Source organism: Maylandia zebra, linkage group LG3 (assembly GCF_041146795.1).
Source record: "Maylandia zebra isolate NMK-2024a linkage group LG3, Mzebra_GT3a, whole genome shotgun sequence".
Lineage (NCBI taxonomy): Eukaryota > Metazoa > Chordata > Actinopteri > Cichliformes > Cichlidae > Maylandia > Maylandia zebra.
Window position 1 is genome coordinate 63,940,014 of NC_135169.1, and position 21,986 is coordinate 63,961,999.

Sequence of the window (21,986 nt, forward strand, 5' to 3'; positions counted from 1 at the left end):
TGTCTACCAAAGTGTTGCTGCCTGCAGACAGCTATACATACATAAGTGAAGCCTGGCATAGTACATCATGGCTGGACCACTGTATCTGTACAGCTGATGGACATGCAGCTTTAGCAAACATGACTATCAGGTATGCGGTAACTGTGTCAGATCATATACCTTTTGGTTTTACTGTGAATGTGGAACAAATGCCAGCATCAACTGGAAACAATATTGCTACCACACTGCAAAAACAGCTATACTTGAAACAAGCCAAATATTCTTAAATCTGACAAAATTTTCTTGTTTTGAGCAAAAAATCTGCCAATGGGGTAAGCAAAAGTTGCTTGACTAGAATTCTTAAAACTAGCAAATTAATCTAACTGCCATATGCCTTTTAACTAGACAAAATTGTCTAAAATGTATGCTTATTTGAAGAAAATGTGACTTATTATAAGTAAAAGACACTTTGATATTTAGAAAATCTGTACCTAAAATGAGCATTATGCTTTCTTGAACAAGCTGTTTTCAAGAATTATTTGCTTACTTTAAGATTCTTAAGATTCCTTAATTTAGATTTTTCACATAAAAAAAACACCTTACTATAGGACAAATTTTCTTAAAACTGAATTGTTTCTTTCTTGATTGAGCTAACTATAAGAATTATGTTTCGAGTCTGAGAACAATAATCAGCAAAAATTCCTGAGAATAAGACACCATCTCTTCAAAAGCTACTAAAAATAAGGGAATTCATCTTAAATTAAGACAGCAAAAGCACTCTTAGTTTTTGCGCTTTTATTGACACAGCAATGGGTCAGTACTCACTGAGGTCTGTTCCAGGAGAATCATGTCTAAAATTATACATTTCAGCAGGGTACTGTGTAACATGGCCAATATAAGAAGTGCATATTCCAGATACTCTTAACATGAATAATAACAGTATAACACACTCAAGGCTGGTATCAAAAATACATTTTGCTGAAGCTTAAAACAATCACTATTTCAAATCCTATATTACATAACATTTTAGAAGAACAAGTTTAACGACCACACAAACAAACATGTGTTTTACATTTGAACAACTTTTCTAGAGAAAAAAAAACAACCTCACTGACCAACACTGAGTCTGATAAACAAGGCAGATGGAGTCTGTCATCTGAGAGACTCACTCAATGAATGACTTCCACTCACCAAGCGCCTTCTTGTAAGAGGGGGTTGAATCTCGGTCATGGATGGAGTCTTTGAGTATTTCAGTTTGCAAGACAGACAGCAGTGTGGAAATGCACTTTGGATATGTGAGGTGGAGGGCATAGTAATATGCCATCAGATAGAGCAGTCCCTCATTAAGATCCTTCCGGTCAAAAGTGCTCACCGGTGTGGTTCCAACAGCTATCATGCAGTTGCCTTCAGAGACAAGCAGAACTGGGCAAGCCAGGGGTCGCTGACGCAGGTAGCCTTCAGGGTCTTCTGAAGTCTACATGACAGAAAAAAAGAGGATTAGAACAAGACCGTGAGAAAGACAATTTTTGAGTTGCATTACAGTTTAAAATAGATCAACTTTTTTTGTAGTTTTTATTAACATCAACATGTTATGGGGATCTGAACTTTAAGAATATTTGACTGACTCCACAGTAAAATATATAAAATGAAAACATGAGTAACTGCAAAATTCAACAATATATACACATAGAATATTGCAGCCTTACCTTTAGGACATGGAAAAAAGCCTCACTACAGATGCCCAGCTTCTTAGGTGGTACTGTGCTGGAAGGGAAAAGCATGGGAAGGGCTCTGAACACAGTTGCTGCATGTTCCACTGGTTTGAAAAAAGAAAAATAAGACAGGGCAACACCATTAAGCATTGAAAATAATTTAATCTGCAAAGCATAAATGTAGACAAATCAAGATACTGTAGCATTACCTCCATCCAAAGTTTTTGGCGGCTTCATAACTTTCTTCATGACACCATAAAACTGCACCTTCGAGTAGAAGATTTCCCATCTATCCTTCATCTCAGAAATGTATTTCAAGTTGGATGGTTGAATAATTCTCCGCAGCTCATCAAGGACCTGAAAAATACAGACAGAAACCCAACTGAGATAGATCTGTCTAGCTCTGTATCTGGTCTTGACAATAAGTGATAACAATTTAAACATGAGGGCCAGTATTTAAGAAATTTGAAAATCATATCAAAATGTCCCCAAAGGAATAACAGGATGGCTAAAAGAAATAAGTACTGCTTACATGATCCAGTTCTCTGAAACAAGGATATGCCTCTAGTATCTTCACTGCTCTGCCCTGCTCCTTTATAGCATCAGAGTTAATGAATTGTCTTCTAGACTCAAACTCCAGGTTCAGCAGTTGGGTAACAGCAGCTTTGTTCTGTTTTTTGGTCTTGTATATTTCTTGAAGTGTCTTGTAGTGTTTTGCCTGGGTTTTTTGGCTGTCAAAGAAGTCAGCTGAACCAGCTAAATACACAGAGCAGAGGTGTGTAAATCATTTATTGCCACAGTAAGGCTTTATATATCTGTTATTGGTGCAAAACAATAAAACAAAAATACCAAAATATATCTGTAAATTAGATCAACAAATTAACTAAACACCTAACTTAAAATTGTTCATTCATCCTGTCAAGTTGTCACTATTAAATGGAACACAAAGATTCCAAGATAAACAGTGAAGTAGTTGTGTTCCATTGTTAGCAGAATTTTTAACAAAAAAACAAAAAGTTTCGTCCAAACCACATTTACACTCAGGGTGTAATAAGAGGGTGCATTATATTATACTTACATTCTTCATCACTGCCATCCTGGTGGTGCACTGGGGTGCCCATCGATCTAACTGGTGATTTATCTAGAATAATAGTTGATGCACTGGACTCCCCACTGCTGTCATTTTTTGCAACGCTTTCATTCCCATCCTTTCTTGGCTTCTTCACAGGAGGTTTTTTGCCCTTTCTTGGACTTTTGACATTGGAGAGTCTCTTCATTAGCTTTTTAGCAACATGCTCCTAATAGGTACAAACGATAAAAATTAAAAGATGATAAGATACATCACTCATGATTAACACAGAGTGGTATTGAGCAAATGCTACTTACCCACTCACCACACGTTTCTTTAAGCATTGGGTAGTACTCCATTAATCGCTTTGCCATGGCATCAACCTCATGTTTGCTGGGGTATCTGGAGTCCTCAGCTGCTCTTGCTATTGAAATCATGTTTGTCATGGTGTTTCTTACGAGTCGACAAAAGAGTTCCTTTGACAAAGGTTCATCACACTCTGTCCCCAGCCGCTTCTTTTCAAAGTAGGAATGTCGAGCTTGCTCAAGTTCACTGTCTGTGAAGACTATGTACTCTGGGTTGGACATAGTCACAAACTTAGAAGTGCTGGGTTCCTCTCTGGAGAAGTCACCATCTCCAGTAGTTGTTAGCGTTTTTTCAGCAGCAGTCTTGTTCTAAAATACAGTGTACATGGGGCTAATTTCACATAAAATTGCATAAGAACTTTAGGTCTCTACACATGAAAGAAAGTACAACAAAATATCAGTAAAGTGTCAAACAATAAAAAATATGTATATTTAATAAATGTGTAGGCCACTTGATTTAAATCAAAACTAAAGAAGATTCTACTGTCTATCTGTTAAGCGAGTATTGGTGGAATTACTTGAAACTGCATAAAACAAGCTGGTGTGTTCTCAGTTTTGTCACACAGCGATAGGACAGAACTTACTTCTTCACATTTGTGCACTGCAAGCCATAGAGCCCGACGCCTGAGGAAATGTTCAGGACCAGGAAACAGATCTTTGATGTCATCTCGTGAAAGTGATGAGAGCAGGTCTTCTCCAACTTTTGCTTCTGCAATAGGAGTTTCCAATTATCACTACATTGCACTATCCTCATGTGCAAGCCAGCTGACAGCTTTGCTTGGGTAACAAACAGGATACACAAGAAACATACCGGTAATTTAATATTTACCATTTAAAAACAATTCTCTATTCCATTATATTCCCTCCTGACTGCTCCACAGGTTCTAAATTACCTTCCTCCTATTGACTGGAAAAAGCATTATAGTTGTGATTCGCTTGCACCTTTCGTCCACACGTAAATGGCGTTTTCGGTCACTGAAAAAGGAGATTTCTAAAAACGCTTGCCAGGGTGGATATTTTTGAAAACTCCTTTTTTGCATTTAGGTGTGGACGAGAAAAACGGAGAAAACGCAGCGTCAAAGGTGTGGGCCTTTTTTGACGACACACTGTGCGCCGCGTTATTGTTTCGGTGAAATGAATTTCTACAATACTGTTAATTGTACTCTCTGCAGTGTTTAAATGCTTACATATACACACACAGTTACTGTCCCTCCACACATAGGACTGGGTTCTGCTTTTATGCCCTATCTTTCTTTACTATTTCCCACCGAGGCTTCTAGACTTCTGATTGGCCAACATTCAGGTTAGGAACACGGTTAGGAATATATCGCCACCTGTTGCTTTGGCATGTTCCTAGCAGCGTTTTCCTTAATTTCTGCGTTTACGTGTGGACGGGATTATTTTTTAAAATGAAAACGGAAAATCTCCGTTTTCAGAAATACCCATGTACATAGTGTAATAGCACTAGCATATTTAAATATGCTAATGCAACTAAGCTAACCGCACAAGCTAAGCTAACAACCGGTATAGCCTGCCATGCTAGCGACTTAACATGCAACATAGCAGAACACAAAACATAGAAAAAACAAAACAGTCACATACCTTTCAAGGTGGCAATTGTTATTTCGTCCAGTTTCTCCATAGCATGCCTTAATTTCTTCACACTGTACCACTGTATCCCAGACCCAAAAATATTACTAATCCTGCAATCCAAATTTGAGGTGCGAAGCTAGAGGCGCGAAGCTGGACTGTACCAACTCAGGAGTATGGGGTTGTGTACAGAAATGGTTTAGTTCGCTCTTTTATATCTATAAAATTCTATATATTTAAAGATATGACTATTTAGTTAGATTATATTAAGTAAATACTGACATGTCGGTACTATTACTTAGTACAGCTGTTATAAGGCCCCGAATTAGGATAGCCATTCCTACCCCTTAATGGAATAATCCTGGTCATCTTGGCTTTATGGGAAAAACGGTTCACGGACCAGTGAAACAAAATGATTTGGCGCTGTGTTATCTGCTTCGTATTTGTGGGTCTGACCCTCAAATCCTTACTGAGTCATATTAATTCTGCACATAGCCATAGTCCAGATTTCCGTGTAGTTTGTGGCATAGATGGATGTGTCAAAGAATATCGTGTTTACAATTCATTTTGGTATCACATTCGTCGAACACACTCCGACCACCTTGGCAATGGACGATGCAGCGGATCGACTAGGACACAAAAATCTGTAAGGTGAGACTGACTATATACTTTGATATCTTTGTAAATAATCATATAAAGTATTCATGTTAGATTCCTACTTGTTTTTACAGCTTAACAGTAGATATGTTAATGCTAATTCCTTATGATCCACATCAATGCTATTTCTAAACAATTTTTCTGAGTGTTTAATTTCTCCTAATAGAGAAAACACCATTTTTTTAAATGTTTGTGTTTATTAATATTCATTGTTTCAGTTAGTTTCCTGGTTATTTGTTAATTATTTCCAGTGTTTAGGTGTTCTCCGTGCCTCCCTTGTCTTGAGTCAAGTGTCCCTGGTTTGATGTTCATGTTTATTCCTGTTTTACTTTGATAGTCCCTGCCCTGCATCAGTGTATTTTGTTGCCCTTCCCCCTGGTCTCTTCTCATCTGATTAGTGTCAGCTGTGTTTCGTACCTGTCTGCCAATTCCTCGTTTCCTTTTGTGTATGTATATTTAGTGTGTTCTTCCCTCTGTTCTTTGTCGGATCGTCTGCATTTTCTCCTCTGTGTCATCTGTGTTCCCTCCCTCGGGTTTTCATGTCTCATGATCCTTGCTCCAGGTTGTAAGGTTTTTGCAACATTTTCAATGTTTCCTGTGTTCTTTAGTTTAGCTTTCCAGGTTTAGGTTTTTGAGGATTCTTACAGCTTTTAAACTACAGTTAAGCTGCCAAGTATCAATCAGCAATAAATTAGTAAAATTTTATTAAACTCAGTCTGAAAACATACATATTTTGGAGTAAATTATCAAATGCAAATAGAATTATTTAGAAATTATCAGTGTAGCTTGTAATTAATATCTTTAACTAGTCAATTAATCAATTAATCTCAATTGCAGTTCTAGGAGGGAACCCTCATCAGCGGAGAACAGAAGTCTGAGTAACATGTGGGCCTACAGGACTGATCCAGTGGTCGAAAACCAGCCAACAAGCCAGCCAACAATGGATGCGGCTGTAGACACCAGATTGAACTCAGGAGAAGATGCAGTGATTGATCAAAACACAATACAGCATGATCCAGACAGTGTGTGCCCCGAACATTTTGGTACTTTTGACAGTAATAAGACATTGTACTCTGGCTTCGATGATGGTGCCCATATCTCGCAAAGGCCCCTTGTTCCATCCCAGACCAACAATGATACCTCGACTCCAAACATTTCAGCAGCTTGTCCAAGCGTGTTTGCAGATGGAGTAGCATCATCCCAATCTATGGTGAGTCTATCACTACTGAACAATAACAACTTCTTTTGATAAAACATTTTACCAGTTTATTACACTCCTATATTTATTTCTCTTTTCTGAAGGATGACTCCTGCCACGATGTTCTTATCAGACAAGCAACAGCTCTTGTATTGACTGCAAGAGAGAAACATCGTCTTTCACAGGTTTGTGCTCATACAAAATTAGAATGATTATTTTAACATGTGGCTCTATTTTTTTTTCATCATTTATTATTAACAATTTTCCCTAAACTGTAACTGCCTTTAATTCATTCTGATTATCCTAATAGTAACTATGCAAAACCGAGCATCACTTGTATGTGCCTCCAACTTTCCAGTTTACCCAAGGCAGTCATAGTCTCCAGCCATCCATCCATTCACCTCCGCCTATCCTTTTCAGGGTTGCTCCCATCACAAGCCTTCCTCCGCCACCTAACTCTTAGTCTCAGTTTAAAAAGGAAAATTGTAATCTTAATTAAACTAAAAATTTGAGTTTTGCAAGAAATCCGAGAAGGAATTAAAAAAAATTTTTTTCCTTCAGTTTCAGTGAGGAAAAAAATCTATAAGAAACAGTCAAATAATTCTATGCAGTTTTTTGGTTGCAGAGCTACGTACGTTATTAGTCCTTACATTATAAGTTGTCTATTCGCTAAAAATAAATCTCTTTTAATAGCAAACAACTAAGATGTCGTTTGTTCTTTTTGTCTGTTTTACAGAGTGGTGTGAATGATGTCGTTGCAGCATTACAACAGTATCAGGCATCGTTGGTCAATAATCTGAGAAGTCAGGTACAAAAGGTTTTCCAGCAGCATCATGGAAGTGGACTTGAAAAAGATGTTTTGGCAGTCTTTGACCAGATTGAGGATCCATTTTCCTCTGTTTCAACAACATACAGGCAGGATGATGTGATAAAGAGAAATTTCAATTTTGTGGAGTCCGAGGAGGTTTGTGTTGGGTATACTGCTGTCATGGGAAAAAAAGGGAAAAAAAGATTCCTCACTACTGTGCCCAAATGTTTTCATTATGTTCCGCTTGTCAGAAGTTTGGAGCAGTTATTGTCCCATCCAAGAGTTTTGGCATTGATAGATGAGCAGAAAAATTACAGAAATGAGTATTTATATGATATCATAGATGGAGAACTCATGAAGTCTCACCGTTTATTTTCTGCACACCCCTCTGCCTTACAGATTATCCTTTACTCAGATGAAATTGAAATTTGTAACCCACTTGGGTCTCATGCCTCCAAAAATAAGTTGGTAATGTTCTATTATACTTTGGGAAACATTAATCCTAAATATCGATCAAAACTAGCTGCCATTCGTCTACTTGCCATTGCAAAAAAGAGTGCGCTTTCTGAATGTGGTGTAGATGGAATCTTGCAAAGGCTGCATGAGGACTTAGTGAAGCTATATAATGGAGTTAAAATTCAAACTGGAAATGGTGAACGTGAAATATTTGGAGCATTAGTTTCATTATGTGGAGACACTTTGGCGCAGCATGAGCTTTGCGGGTTTAAAGAGGGTGTTGGGTTTGCCCATAGTAAATGCAGGCAGTGTGAATGTTCATTTGAGGACATGCAAATTTATTTTGATGAGGATAACTTTGAGGAACGGACATTTGAACGACATGTCCGGCAATGTAGCGAAATTGAGAAGGCCAACACAGAGTATCTAAGAAGCGGCTTACAAACAACATATGGAATAAACAGAAGAAGCAAACTTATTAATTTCCCAGCATTCAACTTGATCCAACAAACACCCCAAGACATGATGCATGTAATTTTTGAAGGGATTGCTCCATTAGAAATAAAGTGTGTGTTGAAACACTTAGTTCTTATGGGAGAGCTAGACTTAGATCTCTTCAATGCTGCAATGACTGGTTTCCCATACTCTCCAGTTGATATTAGAGATAAACCAAGTGTTATTACCTACAGTACATTAGCTTCCAGTGACAATAAGTTGAAGCAGTCCTCGGGGCAAATGATTGTTCTTCTGAAAATTTTGCCATTTCTGATTGAATCAGCCAAAGGTACTGAACACTACGCATTCATTCTTGAACTCATTGAGATAGTTCAGATTTTACTTGCTCCTGTCATCAGTCTGCAGACTATTAACAAGTTGAAAATCCTCATTGAACAGCACTTGAAGCACATGAAAGCCCTTTTCCCAGATAACAACATCACACCAAAACAACATTATTTGATTCATACACCAAGCCAAATTAAACGTTTGGGACCAATGGTCCGTCATATGTGCATGAGATTTGAATCGAAACATTGCTTTTTCAAACAATGGGTGTCAAAAATAAATTTTAAAAATGTTTGCAAATCTTTAAAACCCCTGGAGGGTCTTAAGGACATTTATTGTCTTTTGAATTTTTAGTTTTAAACCATTTTCACTGTGTTGAGTGGATTAAAGCCAAATTTGTCAAAGAATCTTTTTTTAACTTTTTTTTTTTTAATTGTGGTGTAAATTCATTAAATTAGCCTAAAATGGCTAAGCTACAGCGATGCATCCACCTTTATGCCTTTGGACAAAAATTGTCCCATTGAAACCCATTATAAACGCTATTTTTCACGCCAGAAAAATTAAGGTTTAAGGGATCGTCAGGTTTCCACCTTAGGTTTCGTTTTTAACTAGAGACCTTAGAGTTGTAATTTTTTTATTTGTCCACCGAGTGGCGCCCTTGCTTCACATTTGACCTCTGCTCGAAAACAGCGGGCTGCAGAACTGAACTGCGGGAAAGGAAGTCTGATTTCCGGCTTGCATCACCGGCTATGCCCGCTGATCGGGCGAGACCAATCCACCCTCTCACCGACGTGAGAGGGTGGATTTTTTTTTTTCAATCAACAGGAAATGACGTATTTGTTGTCACGTGGTATGGATGTGTCTGCTGGAGAAAGGAGTCCCACGCAACATGCCCCGGTTCTTCGTCGCAACTTACCCCGGGAAGAGGCACTAATTTCGGCCTAGAGGACCAGCATTGACCGCCTGGAGACTATTTTCGGTTCCGGAAATTTTTTTTTAAAGTAGATCGAAATTAATTTTGGTGCCGATCTTTGGACCATCTAAAGGCCTAATTATATTAACTATCAAATATTACTTCAAATGTTTTTTTTTGGAAAATATTTAGTTTTTTAGGTTTTTTTTTAGTTTTTTTGTAATACAACTGGGATTTAAAGGGTTAAAACAACGAAAATATAATTAAAACTTTATATGAATATTTCAGGGAGAAGTAGTTTTAAAAGACTGACCAATTTAAAGTGAAAAAAAAAAATTTAATATTTAATATTTTTATTGCACTTTTGGGGAATTTGCATTTTTCATGGATTTTTTAATGTGCTCCTGCAAAAAAAATAATGGCAGGTCAAAATTCATTTTGGTGCCAATCTTTTGTCCATCTGAAGGCCTAATTATAATAACAATCAAATATTACTTCAAATGGTTTTTTTTGAAAATATTTAGTTTTTTTGTTTTTTGGGGCTAAAAAAACAGGGTGCTCATGTAATGAAACTGGTATTTAAAGGGTTAAAACAACGAAAATATAATTAAAACTTTATATAAATATTTCAGGGAGAAATAGTTTTAAAAGACTGACCAATTTAAAGTGAAAAAAAATATGAATATATAAAGTTTTTATAGCACTTTTTGGGGAATGGACATTTATTGTCGTTAAGCACAAAGGTGGATGCATTTTTAAGACGCCTCCAGGTAATAAAGCATAATCAAATGTATGAATGTTGTCAGAATGTGGATAGTTTTGATCACCCCATTTTTTCCAATGAATGCACATTAGGACCAACCTCAGAAGTAAGCATAATGTCATACTTAAAAGAAAAAATGAGGGCCTTCCTTGGAAATGATGAAGTAAACCATGCAGTGACTGTTAAATGGCTTAATCTAAATGATAACAAATACATAAGGGATAGGTCATTAATTGTTTGTGCTGTTGGTTCTAGTGGTTTACCTATATTTGGGCTTGTGAAAAATATCTATGTGATCAATTCATCATTGTACTGTTTTGAATTCCAGCAGCACAATACCATTTGTTATGACAGAGATTACATGTCATATAAGATAGAGATTCCAAACATGGCACAAGCAACGGAGCTGATATCCGCTGATAATCTTATAGATTTCACTCCATATTACAGTTTCACACACAAAGATATGACATATGCAGTCATGAAATATTACCTGTGTGATGTAATTGGACTACACATGAGTTCAACAGATGTTTTATAAAAGGTACACTGCTTTACATGCATGAACTGTATTATCAGGTTATTGTTTTGGACAGTTTTGTTGTTGAGTTTTCTATCAAATCTGACAGTTGAATGCGATTGTAGCATTGCCACAGTGAAGATATGTGTACTGATACTTGTCTGATGCTGATCTATTAATCTGTTTGACCTGGCCTAAAGTGAATGAGTTATGCCGTTTCTGTTTTTCAAATGGGCCTGTATTTCATGTTTATCATGTGCTTTTCCAGCTTTTGTGCATGTTTTGTCAAACTTGACAGCAGTTTTATTACACTTTAGTGTCAATAAATACATTTCTTAAACTGAGCAGCTGTTTAAGTGGCCTTACTCTTGAAATGAGAAAAATAATCTTGTTTTTATTAGGGAATTTCAACCATACCTTGTAACTGGTAAATAAAGCTCAAGATGAGCTGAAATATCCTTTTAAGGAAAAGTTAGACATATTTTCCTAGAATAAGATTTATTTTCTTGTGCAAAACTTGCTTGTTAAGAATATATTTTCTTTTTAGACAAAAAATAAGAAAAAATGTCCATAAAGAAGGGTTTTTTTACTTTCTTGAAAATCGTTTTTTGCAGTGCAGTGTAAAATTAGACTGGTCAGCTTGTAGTGAAGATGATTTCTTAGCTTATCATAGTAATACCGATATACATCTGAACAACATTTCTTTGCCCAAAGAAGCTATTTTGTGCAAGGATGTCAACTGTAAGAATGCTGTGCATAAACATTTACTCTGCTCCATGTATGATGATATAGTGACTGCTCTGCATGAAAGTGGTACACTGCTTGATAAACAATATAAGCATAAGAAACCTAACATCAGACCTGGCTGGAAAGAACATGTATCCATGTACCATGATGAAGCTCGCATAGCTTATAAATGTTGGGTCATGGCTGGAAGACCTAAACAAGGCCCAGAATTTGAACAGAAAAAATGTGCGAATGCCAGATATAAGTACGCTGTTCGCTTTATAACTAAAAATGAGCAAATGCTGAGAGCAGATTCTTTGGTAAATGCTGTGAAATAATATGGCAGATTTTTGGAAAGAGGTGAAAGCTCTTAATAACTGTAAACCATCTCTACCATCAACTGTTGAAGGTGTTTCTGGGGCAGATAACATTGCAGCCTCATGGAGACAGCATTACAGTGCGTTGTTTAACTGTATAAAAAGTGATCCATATGAGGACAATCTTGACATGAGTAATGACACAATAAGTGTAAGGACACGTGAAGTATATGAAGCCATTCATAGGTTGTCTGATAATAAATCCTCTGGTTTGGATCACATCACTGCAGAACATTTAAAACATGCTAGTTTAAGGCTAGCTCCTCTTCTAGCGCTCTGTTTCACTGGGTTTATGATTCATGGCATATTACCAGACTCAATGCTGTGTATTTTACTGGTACCAGTTATGAAAGACAAAGCTGCAAAAGTGAGCTGTTTGGATAATTACAGGCCGATTGCACTCGCCAGTATTTTATCTAAGGTGTTAGAAAGAATCTTGTTTGATAGAGTTAGTGTGTTCATCTCTTCTCTGGATAATCAGTTTGGCTTCAAACCAAAGCACGGCACTGACATGTGCATATATGCACTTAAGGAAATAGTCAGTTTGTATAGGGCTAAAAAGTCATCTGTCCTCATGTGTTTCATTGATGCCTCTAAGGCTTCTGATCGAGTGAACCACAGAAAACTTTTTGATAAACTGAAGACACGGGGAGTTCCTCAATACATGGTGAGGATTCTCTCTTACTGGTACGCTCATCAGAACATGCAGGTTAAATGGGGAAGCAGTATTTCTGCCCCCTTTGGTGTCAGCAATGGTGTCAGACAGGGTGGGATTTTGTCTCCAATTTTATTTAATTTATATGTTGATGATCTGTCCATACAGCTGAGAGCCTGTAACACTGGGTGTATATTAGGTAAAGCACTGATAAATCATCTCATGTATGCAGATGACCTGGTTGTTTTTAGTCCAAGCAGTGCTGGGTTACAGGATCTTCTCAATGTCTGTACTGAATATGGTGTGCAATATGACATTGAGTACAATGCTGCTAAAAGTGCTGTTCTGATATGTAGAACCAAGCAGGATAAACAGCTAAATTTCCCTTTGTTTAAACTGGCACAAAAAACTCTTGAAGTTCATAAAAAGGTGAAATACCTCGGTCACTTTATTACTGAGCAAATGAATGATGATGATGACATATACAGACAGCGATGTAAGCTCTATGTGCAGGGAAATACTATTGCACGCAAATTCAGCTTTTGTTCACTTCCAGTTAAAGTGGCTTTGTTTAAAGCGTATTGCACACCGCTATATACTGCCCCCTTGTGGTCATCCTACAAACAATGTAGCATGCAAAAGCTGCATGTTGCATATAATGATGCGATGAGAATCCTTTGCAGGATACCTAGAAGTGGTAGTGCCAGCCAGATGTTTGTAGCTGTGGGTGTTTGGACTTTTAAAGCACTTTTAAGAAAGTTAATGTTCAATTTTAGAGAACGACTGGATGGTTCGAGTAACAGTATAATTTTAGCACTTACAGATCCGACAGTGAGTGGTTCCCGTTACTCATCCAGTCTCAGAAAGCACTGGTTAAAGTGTTTGTGTATTTATTGATTTATTTTAAGTAATTGTGTTTTATGTATATTATGGTTTTATATTTTTACAAATGCTTTATATATTTATTTATACATATATTTAATGGTTTATGCCTTGTGTGTGTGTGTGTGTGTGTGTGTGTGTGTGTGTGTGTGTGTGTGTGTGTGTGTGGGAGTTGTGTGTTTTTTTTCTTGTCTTGTTTTTATGGACATGAAGTCTGCCAATAAAGATTTAATTGAATTGATTATGAAGTTATTGAGCTGCACATACGTTACGACCTGCTTAAGTTCGAGGTCACATTTATATAAAATGCATATAGCAACAGTAGCACTTTAGTTTGGACTTTATGATTTCTGTAACTGGAAAATATTATTTTGTTTAAAGACAGAAGTGACCGCATAGTTGCAACATCAAAGGGAAATATTAATTAATTAGCATCAAGTATATTTGTTGCTTAAGCGTTTGCACTATAACTTAAGTAGGATTATAACTTTTAAGGAAGGAAAGATTTCAGATATTTAGTTCACTGCTTCAGTTATTTTATATGAAATTAAAACATTTACGTTGGTCAAATATGATGCTCTAAATCAAATAAAAGTTTGAAAATAAATGATGTATTTTTAAATGCTGCAACAAATGTTCACAAAAAGTAACTATAATTAAAACCAGTTAAACAAAATCAAATGTTTGAATCATGCTTAACCAAATGCCAGGCTGGAGAGCTGAACCTAAAGTATACATAGAAAGATTTCAACATCTGAGCAGTTTTTAATGTTTTTATCACATATAAATGTCACAGCAGTGGGTCCTGGCCCAATGCTTTGTGTTTTTGGTTTTCTTTGACTCTTGTTTTTCTTGGTTTTTGTTCTTCTTATTTATCAGGCTCTCAGTAATCTTAGTTCTCCCTCCCTCAGTGTTCATTTCAGCCTGTGTTTAGTTTCTGTTCCCGTGTCCCACGTTTCATCGTTTCATGTCGAGTCAGCCCTGTCTCTCTGTTTCCTGTGTCCCCCCAGTCAGCCCCGCCTCCCTCGGGCACTCATGTGTGATACAGAGTAATAAACCTGACTACATTTGCTGCACTCTCTTTATTACCTGTTACTTTAAAATTCATACACTAATTATGTCTGCCCATCTCTCTAATGTGAAGGTCAAAGGTCAACATCCCAGTGACATAAGAATAATCCCAAAGGGGCAAAGGCAGCGGTTAATTTAGCACATTTAGCATTAAGGGTACAGCAAGGATATACTTTTACTTATTGTGGCAGGGGTGTGGTCTCTGGCCTGCTGCAGTGGAGGCTGGTGGCGGGACGTTGGACGGCACAGGTGAGGGTGATGGAGCTCATGACTCTCCCCTTTATAGTGACGGAGGAGACTGGCGTGGGGGAAGCGTGTAGTGGAGGAAGCCGAGGAGAGAGCTGGTTTCTGGCTACAAAGACGGCGTCAAACCAGAAAAGATTGCTCGTGGTCAAATAATGTGTCAATCACCTGTGAATCAAACTGTGTGTGGCTCAGTTCATGTCACAGTGTTGTTTAGTATATCTTCACTTGTCTCACTCTCCTTCTGTTCTGTCCATCAGGACGATCCTCAGCGCTTACACAGATCCTCCATCGATGTTTTGGATCCAATCAGTGATCAGTTCTACGAGGAGGCCTGGATGTTCACCAGCGCTCGCTACACCTCCATCTACCAGAAGGTGAGTGTACTCCTTTGTACTCAGATTAACATTTTACTTCTTAAAATACATTTTCATATATGAGCTTTCTATTATTTCATGGGCCATTTAATCAATATTAAAATTACAAGCATATCAACAAAGGTGAAGCTGGTTTTTTCCACTTGCTGTCACACAGTCATGGAGGAATACAATAAATACATAATCAGTCATAGATCCTGAACAATGACATTAAAAGAAAGTCTGTGGCTCTAAAAACTAAACAGTATAAAGACATGCTCCAAGCTGCTGTTTCTCTCCTACTCCTCTAGGTTTTCCACTGTCGGCCATCCAGCGATGCTGGAGGGCTACCTGGCCAATGCTGGCCTACACAAAGAGGTCCCGGCTCGGAGGAGCTGAAGAAGATCCTTGCCTTCCTCGTCAGTTTCCTCTTCAGTTCCTATCCCAACAAAACCTTCTTGCACCTATTAGCTCCAAAGAGGCTATGGTGCCCGTGGAGGTCTGGACCTGAGGCCTGTGCTCATCACGTGGATAGAAAACACTCTGACACCATTCTGGAGGTCTGATGGGACTCTGACCAAAACACAGATGAAATAAAACTTGTGGCTGGAGCTTTTAAAATGACTTTTTCACCTCATAGATTAATGCTCATGATTGCATGTTAGCAAGACAGCATCTCCCCAAGGTGAAACTCTCAGGAGACATTTACTCTTAAACTGTAATCTGGTTGAGACTACTTGAGGAGATCTTAGTAGCGAGTATGTGGATTTAGTCTCTTCACCAACAGCAGACAGACCCATGCCAAGAAAGCAGACATGTTCTCAAAGAAAGCCGAGAGCAGAGATTGGAAAAAGCTAAAAAGAAAAAGCTGCAGCTCCAGACGACTATCTGCCTGTAAGGCTGAAAAAGTCCAGTTACGCTCTATTTTGGAAAAGCTCCCAGTTTTGGTAACCTGGACTTTTATTTCCCCTCTTCTGCTACAGATGTTGACTGTGACCTCAGAGGCCAACTGGACCACACAGCTGCAGCAGGAGTGAGGGAGAGGAGTCTTCATCCAGCTTCAAAGAAAACATCCAGGTAAAGTGACGTGGATCAGCGGATAAAGTCGTCTCCACTTTCAAAGGAGATCCTCTGAGAGAGAGACGCTCTGAGCCATTTTAGCCTCAAATTATAGGACTTTATAGTACAGCAACACTTTTAAAGGACAAAAATAACATAAACTGTGACTGTAATACAAACAAAGTATTGCATGTGTTTTTAAAAGTGTTCCTCCGATGGGCAGGATATCACTATTAGACTGTCCCACCAGCCAACTTCAACAAGAGACCACAGCAGCATTCAGTGATCAGCACAGATGTTCCTCTAACACTCAGCATCTGATCCCTGTTGGTCTGTGTGCTTCTGCTTTTGCTCAGTTAGAAACCCTGCAGCAACCCGACCCAAAACTGTGTCTTCTTGTTGGCCTCAACGTTGAAGTGTCAAACGTCCAACATCTGGAAAGGAAACCACGCCAGTGTACTGTGATGTTTCACCAACATGTGGCAGACGCTGGTCCTGCCTTTCATGCTGACATCAGCAGAGAGCCCCGCCTACCTCAAAGCCTCCCCTGTCATGTATTGATCAGGATGATTATGAAGATGAGCGAGTGCAAATAAGACTGTAAAAGTCCACGAGCAGAATGTTTGGATGCTTTCTAATGATTCATGAATATCATGAGAGTGTTTGTGTGTTTTGTCTTTTCTTTGCTGACGTTTGTTACTAACAAAGACAATTTACGCTCTGTGTGTGTTTTCATCCTTACCAGCCGCACTCTGACTGCAATGAAGGAAACAAACTGTAGAAATCGTCGACTCAGTGACTTCATAAAATATTGAAGTGGTTCAGGTAGAGCCAGTTTTTAAATGACCATGAACACTGAGCGTATTGTATCTGTACAGCATGTTTTTCTATTAGGCAGATTTGTAACAGAGGCCTTGCTCTCAGTAAGTTTGAAATCCTTTTCTGATTTATTTTGTAATCTCTGATCTTTGTGTATCCTGCTCAGTTTGCATGCTGCCTGTAGGAGTTTCTGTCTTTGTATTTGAAGATAATTCATTGAATATACTCAGCTGCTTCCCTTTGGTGCCTCACACATCACTGAAGTTTTTCAGTGCCCAGTTATTTGTTTTTAATAGCTGTTTGAATTCTCTGTATGTTTGACCCTGTAGACTGTTTAATGGACTGCTCGTCTTCCTGTTTGTAACCACTGCCTGTTTAGGACTAAAGATTTGGATTTTTGACTTTAACACAGCCTCTGCGTGTCGTCCCTTTGTGTCCTCGTCCTCTGTGAATGTGCCACAGATGTTTCCATGATAATAACTAGAGATGGACCGATCCGATATTACCTATCGGTCCGATACTGACCTAAATTACTGGATCGGATATCGGAGAAAAATAAAAAATGTAATCTGATCCATTAAATATCACGAAAGCACCTCACGCAACACGCTGTAACACGCCTCAGAACGTTAGCACGTCGGAGCAGTATGCATCACGTGATAGAGCGGCTGTGGCATGCGGGACCTGTCGGTGGTCTGGATAGCATGTGGAGCTTCGCTAGCAACCTGGCATTTCATCTCCGACAAAGTTATCCCCAAGAGAAGTAAAGCAAGTGTGTAAGTCCATCTCTGAATGTTTGTAAAGCATTCCTGCGTTAAGCTTAACAAACGATATATGGAGCGACTGCCTCTCGCTCTCCGGCTGCTACTTCAATCGTGAAACTGATTAAATGATCAGCTGATCGGCTTTTCTGTCGCGAGTCCGTCTCTCTTGTTTGTTTTTGGCCCACTTTGCACCAGAAAGAGGAAACCAGCGGCTGAACAACAGCAGCACATTTAAGCTTGATAAGCTGTTGTTAGAATTTATTTAATATTACTTTGTACGCCAGGATCCTTTTCTACGTAGCTGACGGCTGGTAACTGTTGTAACAGCGGTCTGGCGAGGAAGGAGCGGCTAGCCGGTGTGGAGGTGTGGAGGTTAGCCGGATAACACGGAGCCAGTCGGTTAGATCCAATAACAGACCTTTATTCGCCGTCAGCAACATTACACTTTATAAGCCAGGTCTCCTCGGCTGTACTCGTCCGAACCTACATACGCGGGGATTGGTACCGCCAGCGCCAGCTTGTCACAACAGTAAGTAAGGTGTTTTCTTGGAGCATGGAACATGGGCAGCATGGAATGGCTGCCGCTAACAACTCACACACCCACTAGGAGACCCCCACAGCTACTACAATAGTTGGGCAACCCCCCCTAGTGGTGCTATAACCCAAAAGGTTTGTTACACTGTGCAGGGGCGGATCTAGCAAAGTTTAGCCAGGGGGGCCGATAGGGCATTAACTGGGAAAAGGGGGCACAAAGACATACTTTTCTTTCTTATTCTCATTTAAAATGTCGAGCTTTTAATAAATAATTATCTGACACCCAAAGTTTTAATTTGATGTAAAATGAATAGAAGTCAATTACTGTATATAGTGACTATTAAGTCTAATATATATACCAATACCCTAGTAAGCTATAGTACTTTTTACTTTGGGAAGGTACCATCTGTGCAGTCTGCAATTTTGTTGAAGAAAGATGTTGAATCTATTTAATATTTCTTGAAAAGTAATTGATTTCTGTGCATTTTTTTTCACACTGCATCAAATTAAGGTTGATTACGTCGATTAAGCATCATGAGGTGGCGCGTGAGGGGTGGTTCCCTATTTTTTATTTATTTATTTTTGTTGTTGCTGGGAGTTGGAACCCTATTAGTTAGGTTGCTTAATATTTACGCTAAGTACTCTTTAAAATACCAGAATAGGGAGGATGGTGTAGGTCTAAGTTTATTAGATTGATCAGTATTGCTGAACTATGAAATATTTTTTTTGTATACAGGTATAACAGAATAGCTTTAGTGTAGTTGTTGTTTTAAACTTGAGTATGAACTTGCAGACTTTCAAAATGCAGCAAGATATTTTAAAAAACAGTTTTGTTGATTAAAAAACACTATATCGGATTCATATCGGTATCGGCAGATATCCAAATTTATGATATCGGTATCGGACATAAAAGTGGTATCGTGCCATCTCTAATAATAACACAGCTTTCCCACAGTGGCTTGCAGCAGCATTTATTCACAGCACATTTGAGAAAGGTTCAGATTAACTCGATGAGTTTATATTCAGAATTATTCTGACAGTGGGCCACTGTGAATTGTGATCTTTCATCAGGTCAATGTTTAAGTTCAGTATTTCAAAGCAGGAGCTATGAACAGTCATCATGTTGGCATTATTGATTGCAGTTATGTTGATTGCAGTTATTTACATCAGACTTCTTCTCTGAGATAAGAGCACCATTTGTGGGAAAGATGACAGTATTTCCAGGCTGGATGCTGTTTGCAGGGAGAACTGAATGAAAGTCTCCTGCACCTCAGCGCTGAGGTCCACACCTGTGAACACAGATGAGGTCAATCTGCTGCAGCACGTAGAGCTTTACTGATCAGCAGGTTCAAAGGATTCAGCAGAGCGTAGAGTCAGAGCTAAATGCCACATCACCATAGAGTTTGTTAACAACAGCTTTCTTTGCCCTTTGTCTCGATGGACTGAATCAGGGATACTCGTCATACTTCACCTCAACCACGTCACTGAGAGACCCCAGCCTGACACAGCAGCAGAGATGATGAAAGCAGAAACAGCAAACAGATGCTTCAGTTGTGTTTCTCTCTGTGTGTGCGCTCACGCCCACTTGTGTGTGTGAACTTTCCACGTACCTCAGCTTGTTTCTCCAACATGAGCCATCAGGGCTGAAAAACATCACTAACACATGAATTCTTTCTCTTTTTGTTATCACCTGTGATCATGTGTCTCATGTTTCTGTCATTCACCAGTTCTTGTATAGTTACGTATAACTAGACTTCTGTGGGACGTAAATGATTGTTTTGTATGCAGATCTGTACAAAGGATGTAAACACTTGATTACAAAGGAGATCTCAGCTGTGTTGTGATGGATGGACTTCAACGTATTTGTTAAAAAAGAGAATAAAGCAAAGTGTTTTAGCTGTTTGGGAGTTTTTGTTTGATTCGATTCAGTTTTATTTCTATGGAGTCAAATAATAACAAAGGCTCTAGAACAGCCCTGAGTTTGTCCAGGTGACACTCCTCTGAAGAACAAAGACAAAGAGGAAGAAGGGGATTCGTTTTCAAGTCTTGTTTCTTTCAAAATAAAAGCTGAAATGTTTTGGAAGCATGATAATATTTCAGCCAGGATGCCGTCTCCAAGGAGACCTGCACCTCAGCGCTGAGCTCCACATCACGCCCTGTGAAAGCACAGATATAAATCTGCTGCAGTGAGAAGAACTTTACCCAACACAAGTGTAGAAGTAGACATTTGACTTTACCTACAACCTGTTAACAACAAAGCTTTCATTGCCTCTGTTGTTGATGTCATGTAGGACTAATCATACTTCACATCAGCCATGCACACGTCAGAGGATCTCCAGGCTTTCAGTAATAAAGCCAAGCAGATGATGTGAACATAGCAATAGTAAAACATGCATCATAATCAGCTGTATGTGTCGACTATGTGGCACCTCAGTCTTGTTGGCATGAAGAAAAGTTGTGTAACATGTAGCATAAGGGCTGCAAAGACATCATGTAGACAGCAGTCGTCTGTTAGTCGTAACGTATCTCCTGTTAAAGAGTTAAATGTGCGTTCTCCATCTCTGTCCTCTCACAGCTCGCCGTATACCAACTCCAGCTGTCGTAACCATGGCTGTGCCCATCAACACGCTGAAGCTGAGACACCACCCGTCACTATGGCGACTCCAATAGGGTTACCTGTCAGCTGTGGACGCATGAAAGGAAAACAGCAGAAACACAGACATGTTTACTGGAACATTTCCTATTGACAGCTTTATGGAAAAGTGGGTTTAAACACTTTTCTATGTTTTATTTTGTTTATTTATGGATTTATTGTGAAAGGAATTTCAAAGGTTTAATTTGACCTTTCCCCTGTTTTTCATACAGACTGGAGACGAATGGATGGTGCTTTCTTTGTTTGTCTAAAGATAATGAATAAAACTCTACAGACATCTTAAACCACCCTCCTTTCTATATATTTTGTTATATAAATGGAAAGTATATAAGACACAAACTGAGCTTATATGATACTAAGGACCCTGGAGGTCAGTCCACCTTTATAATTCAGCACAGCCTGGAGTCTCTTAGTCAAGCTTGTTTGTGTTTTCTGTGAGGAAGTTTTCAGCAGCAGCTCTTTTCTTGGATGTTGGTTCCCTTTGTTTCCATCCTCTGTTAAGATGTTTCAGTAATGTTGAGGTCTGGGGAGGCCAATCCATGGCTGACGTCCTGTGATGCTGCATTAGCAGTTTGTTCATAGTGAAAAATGAAGCCACTGCCAATCAGACATTTGCACAGTGGATCAACTTCTGATGGTACTGTCCTGAATTCCACACCTATAATATGTTTGCACATCCTGATGAATATGTGCAGCTGATTTTCAGTCCAGTTCCTGTGTGACAGACGCCAGTCTTTCTGCCTGTGTCCTTCCTTAACAATAGAGCCATCCTTCCACTGAGACTGTTTCTGATGAGGCTTCACTGAGCAGTAGATGGATCCCTCAGCTCATCTAATCGTCCTATTTCTAACACATGACTGTCAGAAACTGTTAATCTGCTGCAGCTCTTTAACTCCTCCACTTCTTTTTTTGTAATCTCTTAGTTTCCTCATCTTTTAAGGTGGCACTGCACACCAGATCCAAAGTCAACATGCTGTTATATAATGGAGTTGAACCTGTAATGGAGTTTGATTTAAACCAATCAGCAATTAAGT

At 38.8% G+C, this 21,986-nt stretch overlaps 2 protein-coding genes across 5 annotated transcripts; one reads left to right on the top strand and one right to left on the bottom strand.

The window, feature by feature from the left end:
* Positions 1-962: 962 nt before the first annotated feature.
* Positions 963-3,197, bottom strand: LOC143416759 (uncharacterized). Its single transcript, XM_076882282.1, has 6 exons — positions 3,078-3,197; positions 2,770-2,989; positions 2,224-2,447; positions 1,901-2,048; positions 1,686-1,795; positions 963-1,453 (listed from the first exon to the last, which is right to left on the bottom strand). The coding sequence occupies exons 1-6, from the start codon at positions 3,195-3,197 to the stop codon at positions 1,145-1,147; spliced, it is 1,131 nt and encodes a 376-aa protein (XP_076738397.1). The 3' UTR covers positions 963-1,144.
* Positions 3,198-14,803: 11,606 nt separating this feature from the next.
* LOC112433593 (phospholipase D1-like) lies at positions 14,804-17,413 on the top strand. 4 transcript variants are annotated; one of them, XR_013097015.1, is made up of 4 exons: positions 14,804-15,144; positions 15,435-16,017; positions 16,107-16,200; positions 16,539-17,413. XR_013097015.1 is itself a non-coding variant. In XM_024801726.2 (4 exons), exons 1-3 carry the CDS (start codon positions 14,923-14,925, stop codon positions 16,158-16,160), a joined length of 525 nt encoding a protein of 174 aa, XP_024657494.2. In that variant the 5' UTR covers positions 14,804-14,922; the 3' UTR covers positions 16,161-16,200; positions 16,543-17,413. The 4 variants fall into 4 exon arrangements, 2 of the variants coding, with proteins under 2 accessions (XP_024657494.2, XP_024657493.2); XR_013097016.1 differs by having other exon boundaries at positions 16,543-17,413; XM_024801726.2 differs by having other exon boundaries at positions 15,435-15,683; positions 16,543-17,413.
* Positions 17,414-21,986: the final 4,573 nt, after the last annotated feature.